Raw genomic sequence first — 8,291 nt, 5'->3', positions numbered from 1 at the left:
TAAGCTTTTCTTTTGTCAAGTTTAGAGCGTGCTTGGCTCCAAAAAAATATTTCACAAGGGGACATGATTAAAAACAATTAAAACCGCCGGTCAAAACCTTTTACTTTACATATTAAATCAATTATTTGTTTGCCACTGTTACCATTATTATTGTATTTTCTTTCTCCCACATTTTTATTGACGGATTCTCACCGTTCCAACTTCAACTGCATGCAAGATTCACAGCTTCTGGGATTGCATTTTCTTCTTCGAAAACTTCACGTTTTTCCCCAAATTTGACGTTTGAGCCAGGAATCAATGATTAACTCCCAATTTACATTGTTCCACTTTGCTATTCGAAACATTTTAGCTCTTTCAATTTACCTAGGGAGCAATTCTTAAAATGTTGAAAATTGAAATGAAAATACCTGAAAAAAAGGGCTTTTTAAAATTTTCCTCCTCACATAATTTCATCAAAATTTCAATCAAATTGACCCATTCTAAACTGTTCAGCTAGTCCCACCAATACCCCCAAAATCCCATTTTCCAAAAATTAAACATTTAACCAATAAAATACCCACAACACATTTTGGATTAATATCTCTTTACTGCATCAATATTCTTCCATCCACAATTACACATAAATATAAATACCATGATGCATTCTACAACTTTGACATTTATAGTTCAAGCAAAATAAACAACACATGCATCGCTTAGATTTTTACCTCTGACACAAGAAATTCCACATTATATTTGTCACTATTGAAGAAAAAAAAAATCAATGAGACATTTAAGATTAAGAGGTGGCTGGCAACAAGCGCTAACTTCTACTTTGACCTCAGCTAAGTCAGGCATATTTTTGCTGAACTCAGGCGTCGGCAACCCGAAATGTCGAAAGAGCCCTAACGGACCAAAAAACAAACAAACAAAATTGTCTGCGGCCGTAAAAAAAAAAATGAAGGCAACACGTGAAGTAAGTGTCTATATTAGGAAACTAACAAAATGACTAAGTGGGCTATTATAATGACCCTTGATGATTATAGGTGCTATAATAATGCTTTAAGTTGAACTTCCTTTACAGTATTCACGTATTACAATATTCATGTTTCGTTGCATTGACAAAATTAGAAATACAATAAAGAAATCCTATTTTTCATGTCCTTTTAATTTGAGAATTGGAAAAAAAACACAACAAAACGGAACATCATCCCCAGACACAATCACATCCCTGTGTGTTCTTCCAAATAAATACTGACAACGATCAGAAATCCCTTAAAATAAACAGCTAATTTATGACTCTGCGTAAGATGTCCTTATTTGAAAACTTCATTCCAAAAAAGAAGATAAATTAGTAAAGCAATGTAAAAATCAAATAAATGTGCATTTCAAAGCATAGTCAACTGAAGAAGAGGTCAACGTTCCCGGTTGGATCTTCTCTCGTCTAGACTGAAACGGAGGTAGTGTTATTGACGACTCTTGGGCTGCGTGTGTTTTCACGAAGCGGCCGCTTTCTTTTCTTGGTAAGTTGCCATCATTTTTTTGATCTCAGCGATGGCCTTTCCCGGGTTGAGTCCCTGTTGAGGACGAGACCCCGTCAAACAGCAGGACTCTTTCAGGGAGAGAGAGACAATGTTTTGGCTTGTCAAGAGTACCTTGGGGCAGGTCTTGGTGCAATTCATGATGGTGTGGCAGCGGTAGAGAGAAAAAGGGTCCTGAAGTTTGGACAGTCGCTCCTCGGTGAAGTCGTCACGAGAATCAATCATCCAGCGGTATGCCTGCGTGAGACCGCAAACTTCGCTTATGGACGAATCTTTGCCACGCTGCTATGCTTTTATTCCTCATCGCTCTACTAAATAATTAGCGGGAGGGATCGCAATTTCACACTGAAACCTCAAAACAAGCTTTGAAACGCTGACCGGGGTTTCCGCCGCTTCGCAGGTTGCTTCGAATCATGTGACACATGAAGCACGCTGAATGAATCAACCAGTGGTCCAATTGGGTGATTATTGCGCAAGCTAGGAAGAAAGCTCTGACACGTGGAACACTTTCATCTGATCGCTACTGAGAAGGTAACGTGATGCTTATTCTTTTCTACAATAACGTTAAAAAGTAAAAAAAAAAAAATCCACACGCACAATGGCACACAAAAAAAAAAAATCACCCAAATTGCTCCCATTACCACAATGCATGTATAATTAGTAATTCACTCATCTCTGTATGTCAATAGGAAATTAAATGTAACTTTCATTAGTGCATAAAAGATCCTTTACAATCAATTGCAGTGTTAAGTTTTGCCAAGAGAGGTCATGTGACTTTAATTCTGGGGAAATGAAGCCCCACGAAGCACTTGCAATACTTCCAATACTAAAAGCTCCTATAAGCAGTACTCTTGGTTTAAAAATTCAGTGGGAATGTAATACATTTTCGATGCACTGGCCTTCTTCAAACCAAGTAAAAAAATATCACAAATGCTTCATGGGGCTTCGTTTTCAATCATTACCCTTGCTTCAGAAACTGTAGCCATTTTTGAGGCAATTTGTCCAAATGGTTTGGCGCTTCACAAAAATTTCACTTGCCCCTCACGATTAAATACTGAATACCTCTAAAAAAAGACAATTTTCTAACTAATGTTCCTGCAAATCAGGCTAATGCCAGCGACGCAAGTTTGCTCTAAATGAAACGCGAATAATTGGATTTCCAAACCTGCATGAGAACAGCAGGTCCCAAGTATTTGTCCCCGTTCCACCAGTAGCTGGGACAACTGGTGCTGCAGCAGGCGCACAGGATGCACTCGTACAAGCCGTCCTGTTGGGTGGAACGCAACATGCCGTTGAATGTACGCCGCGGTGGCTTGACAGCACCTGAAGTCCAGTCTTGCATTTGCAATCGGCAAACCTCTTGCTCGTTGTATTTTCCACACTAAATAAGACTCGCGGTACAAATATGAAATGCTGAACGGAACAGAGATACTCACCAGTTTTTGCCTGTCCCCGACCGACTGGTAATATTGGTCCTTGCCCTCCTGAGATTCATCTTTCTTTTTTAGGTAGGGCTCGATGGATTTGTATTGTGCGTAAAAGTTGCTCATGTCCTGGGGGAAGGAAACAAAGGGCGTTCGCGCAGTCGAGATCAGTATATCTCAAACGGGATCCCAAAGGATTTTTTTCTAGATTTTCCGATGCGATCTCATGTTAGGAAAGTTGCCGTAGTTCCCCAATGATAAGACGGACTTACACGAGCCATTTCAACGACTCTTCTTGTGAACAATAGGACTCTTTTGGGAGTCTTTTTTAGGAGTCTCTGTACAGAAGCATTCGCTGCCAACTCCTTTGACAGAGATGGAGCTACCGCTGGGAAAATGAAGCCTCGTGAAGCACTTTTGATCATTTTAACTCCTCTAGGTGGCACTCTTGGCTTCAACGGTGAAGCGGGAACGTAATCAAATTCCATTGCACTAGCCTTTATCTTTAAACCAAGACCTCCATTTAGAAGAGTTGTAGATAAGATAAAAAGCATTCTTTCGAATGGCTCATTTCAGGGAACGGTCCCCTTTCAAGAGCCAAAATGTCCCATCAATAGAAGTTAGAACTTAATCAACACCTTACTTTTGTACTAACTGAGGAAATGTTATTTCTTGCTTAAATTACATTTTGCGTAATACGGACAGTAACCACCAGCAAACGTTCTAATTAAAAACACACACGCATTTGAACAACTTCTAGTACTTACGGGCACGAGATCTTTGACCACATACATGTGAGGGAGCGGGTAAATTTTGGTGGCTTTGTTCGCGTTGCTGTCGATTTTGTTGAGGCATGCAAGTGTATTGCCTCCGTTGATGTTCATGGCACACGAGCCACAAATACCTTCAACGGGCAAAACAGGCATGGGATCAAAAGTCTTCATTTTGGATCAGTCGCTCAAAAGCAGGAAGTTGTCACGACAAAGACAGGCAGAGAGAATACCTCACCTTCCCGGCAGGAACGTCTGAATGTAAGCGTGGGATCCATCTCGTTCTTGATCTTGATGAGAGCATCCAGGACCATCGGACCGCAGCTGGAGTTAAACAGCAACTAGTCAAAACACTGTAACGTCCACTCACTCGTTTTGGTCGTTGCTGGTAGTGAAATGAAGCCTCACCAAACACTTGAGATACTTTTTAGATCCACCGGGTGGCACCCTTGCTTTAAAGATGCGACGGAAATAATATATTTCACTACCCTTTATCTCTAAACCAAGAGCACCATCTAGAGGAGTCAAATATATTACAAGTGCTTCACAATAGTGATAGCGATGAGAAAATGAAGCCTATTGTATTTCCATTGCATGGTTAAATCAAGAGTGCCAGCTAAGGAAGCAAAAAAATATCAAAAGTGGTTCATGAGGCTTCGTTTTCTGAGCATTAGTTCACGAGGCTTCATTTTCCTAACACTAGACGCTGCAAAGGCAATCAGAGCTATCGCGTGGCACGACCTGTAATTTTTGCCTGTCATATCTTACGTGTTAAGGTCAACTTCATATGTCTGCATACGGGGCTTGTCTCCGGGTGTGTCCGGATCCCAGCGGTAAATCTGGAACTTCTTTATCCTGGGTTCGGGAGCAGGAGAAGCCAGAGTCTGCCCGTAACGCGCCGTCTGCACCGTAAATAACAAAGAACAGGATTAAACTGTCATCTGCTTTCACGTGACAAAATCAGAAGAAAAAATACTATGCAGAATAGTTTCGTACAATGTACATGTTCTAGCGTCATAGGGAGAAGTACAAAACGTACTATTCACTTGTTCTCAATGAATTAAAAGAAAACGAGGTTATCTAGTGAATGTACAAGCGAATGATTTAAATGGCCCAAATAAAATAAAACAATCTGCCATTTATGGAAAATGAAGGATAAATGATTGAGGAATTAAAAGATTTTGTGCTTTAATTTTTCAGGTTTAAAATACTTAGATATATATCTTCGTAGTAGTGATGTGTAAATGAAGCCTTGCAATGAACATCTTGTTCATTGTGATACAAAAAAGTCACCGAAATATTGTGATATTTTTGACTCCCTAGTTGTTGCTCTTGGTTTTAAGATAATGGCGAGTGCAATGAAAATTTGACTGTTATGGAATGATTTAAAAAACGCATTGCCACGTAAAAGAAAAAAAATATTAAGAAGAAACCGATAAACAAACAAACAAACAAAAACATTGTATAAGTGTACCTAGCGTTATGGCCGTTACGTGGCTTTTTCCATATAACAAAGTCTCCCCTTAGTGGTCAGTAGGGGGAACTGCATGGTCATGTTATATCACTGTTACCCAACTGTCTTTGTGGCAATGACGAATAACATTTAAGAGGAAATGCTACTTGTTTTAGCTTGTACATTTGAAAAGACACGAAACTATGAGAATGGAAGATATTGCACGTGAACTTCCATTACATCCCACGTAAACACAAGTCGATACAGCGACTCGAAGGCGACTTACCATCAAAACGCCGCAGTTCCTGACCGCCGAGGCATTCCTGGTCAAGCGAACACAAATTGCCGACATTTTTGTTCCGAGAGCGTGAAATTATTCCGCAGGCGACCGGTTGGTTGTCAGATTCAGCTGAATTGATCCCAGTTTACGTTCCAACCTTAAGGCCCGCCCCCGTTACGGTGCTTTTAAGTGACGCAATGGAATATCGAACGAATCACGATCCTCGGCTTGGGCGATCACTACCAGAGCTCTCCAACGTGAATGTTTTTCGCGCTGAATATAATTTTTTAATCAAATAAAAGTATACAGTATTCATACTATAGAACTTTAGTATTTTGGTTTTGTTTTCAGGCTGAAGGCTAAAACAACGGTAGAGATGTCTAAATTCTCCGATAACAAGTGAAGGTAGCATGTGCCACGCCTTCTTCTGCAACAATAATTTACGAGGGTCAGTTACGACATCGAAAGGTTACTTAACGCTGCAAAAATAAAAAAAAATAACTTAAATTGAGGCAACAGATTATAAGCAATACAATTAGTCAAATAATTATCCATTTGAGTTAGCGTTGAATAGAAAACAAAAAGATATGTATTAGCACTTGTTAGAATAATTGTAGATAAAGTGATTATACATTTCACACGAAAGCAGATAGCGCTTATGAATGTTTTTTAACGAGGAATAGCAAGCACCAAAGAACACAAGAGAAGGTTGAAGCCAAAATTTAAATCCGAGTCTCAAGAGCCTGAGGCAAGACCAAGAAAGTTTTCAAGCGTAAACTTTTGCGCTGATTCAGGCTGAGCTCTTGTGTAGTATTTTCTTCAATCCTGTGATCTTTACATCAAAGGCGCTCCACATCAAAGGGAAAACATTGAAAAAAGGCACCAGGGAGCTGAAATTTCACCCAGACGGTGACATCATGTCAAAGTTCAACGCGGCACGACCCCTTCGCTTTTCCACTGGCAGAAGTGTGCCGTCCCTTGGCTAAAACCTTGCCAGAATGGCGTAAAAGAAAATGACCCAAAAATGGTGAAAATACTGCACAAGGGTGAAACTGAAGTAAGAAAATCACAAAAACAAGGTTCATTTTTAATAGGAGTTGAAGTTGACTGTCACAGGCGGCGGTAGATTGTCTCATTGTCTTGAAAGAATGTTTTGTGGAGTGGAAGTTTAGTGTCTTCCTTTCTAAGTGGGACAAATTTGCAGGCTGGGTAAATCTATGTCAAATCTGTCAAGCCGTGTTACAATTTTTCCGCAGGAGGACGAGGAGAAGAAGTAGGGCTCCCTATCTTTGATAGACAGGGTGTAGGAAGCCTCTCTGCGTGTTCCTCTAAGCGCCACTCTTGAAAAACACTAAGGATCAAGGAGAAATGTGATTTGGTTTCTCCAAATCAGAATTGAGATACTGACATAAACTAATACTACACTTAATATCTTTAAAGAGATATAAATTACTTGGATGTAGCTCGAAAATGCCAAGTTACAGCAATTTGGGTTTGAAAAAACTGGCAATAATTCCGATTTTTAAATGGCAGTAAATGAGCCCGACAAGGGCAAAATGTGACATCTGCAGGGTGTACCTCTCGACCTCCGGTTTGCCAACACTTTAGAAGGGACGGCATATTGAATGCTGCTTTTGTTAAAACCCGTCACGAATAAATAAATAGCAAATAGAAGTCTTTCAAATGAGCGATGGGAAAATGAAGCTACATGAAGCACTTGTTTTGAGCTCCTCTAGGTGGCACTCTTGCGTGAACCCTTTTGCGTTATTTTGTCCAATCCTTCGCTCTTTACATTTCACATCAAAGGGAAAAGCATTAAAATAAGACACTAAGGAGCTGAAATTTCACCCGGAGGCTGACAACATGGCATGATCAACTAATTATCATACTAACGGGAGTGTGCTGTCCAGTGTCAACAATGCTGGAAGAAAATGACCCTAAAATGATCAAAATAAGGATTCAAATCGTAACTGTCTAGAACGATTGAAAAAAATGGAGGTATCATTTTCTGGCCGTATGGCATATGGCATTATTTGGCAGTGTTACAATATTTCACTCAAACAATCTTATGTTAACGTACAGTTGTGGTTGCGGTTGTAGTAACAGAGTCAAACACGAGAGGTCACTGCCGTGCTTCACTGGCACTTTTAATAAAACAGACATTTCATCCTCACAACAGCAATGTCTGGACAGGAAGGGGCCGGGCGAGCGAGCGAGCGAGCGGGGAGGGGAGGGGAAGGGATCTGCTCAGGGTTCCCTGCGCCTGATGAATGATCGGAGATCGGAGTGCGGACCAAGAGGACGTCGGGGGTCACCCTTGAAATCTTTACAGCACTCTAATTCCAATCTTGCTGCGTAGCACACGGCTACAATGTTGTGTGTTGTGGTAATGAAGTCACAGGTGACGCAGGTGTCATGTGACCCAAATCATAACTTTCTACTTCAGGTGTGGAGTACGTATGACAAAACGGATGTCGTTTCGCTCGCTTGCAAATGTCTTATTTTTGGTCAAGTACAAAAAAATTGCTTTCATGGAAGGACTACAGGAATCAAATCATTTCGATCATTTCAAAATGATTGATCTGTTGTCGATTAATGTTGGCACTTTTTATGTGTTTACTTAAGTTATCAACTGTGAAACATACAAAAAAGGACATCTTAATGTCCCCGTAAACTGAAAATAAATGCATTTTAGATACTATGCATCACAAAGAAAAGTGATGAAACATCAGCTAGATCACAAGCTAGCTTACAAGCTAGTTCACCAAATAGCTTACAAGCCAGTTTCCAAAATAGCTTACAAGCTAGTTTAGAATAGCTCACAAGCTAGTTTACAAATAGTTT

General features: G+C 40.2%; 1 protein-coding gene across 1 annotated transcript; it reads right to left on the bottom strand.

Moving 5' to 3' along the window:
• Window positions 1–566: 566 nt before the first annotated feature.
• LOC148428368 (succinate dehydrogenase [ubiquinone] iron-sulfur subunit, mitochondrial-like) lies at window positions 567–5,626 on the bottom strand. The gene is made up of 8 exons (XM_088408728.1): window positions 5,454–5,626; window positions 4,483–4,616; window positions 3,953–4,038; window positions 3,712–3,848; window positions 2,957–3,073; window positions 2,686–2,787; window positions 1,635–1,757; window positions 567–1,556 (listed from the first exon to the last, which is right to left on the bottom strand). Exons 1-8 carry the CDS (start codon window positions 5,517–5,519, stop codon window positions 1,476–1,478), a joined length of 846 nt encoding a protein of 281 aa, XP_088264854.1. The 5' UTR covers window positions 5,520–5,626; the 3' UTR covers window positions 567–1,475.
• Between the last annotated feature and the right edge of the window lie 2,665 nt (window positions 5,627–8,291).

The sequence above is a fragment of the Hippichthys cyanospilos genome, chromosome 2 (genome assembly GCF_059441005.1).
Source record: "Hippichthys cyanospilos isolate Australia breed blue-spotted pipefish chromosome 2, RoL_Hcya_1.0, whole genome shotgun sequence".
Taxonomy (NCBI): Eukaryota; Metazoa; Chordata; class Actinopteri; order Syngnathiformes; family Syngnathidae; genus Hippichthys; species Hippichthys cyanospilos.
This window is presented reverse-complemented; position numbering and strand designations above follow the sequence as displayed.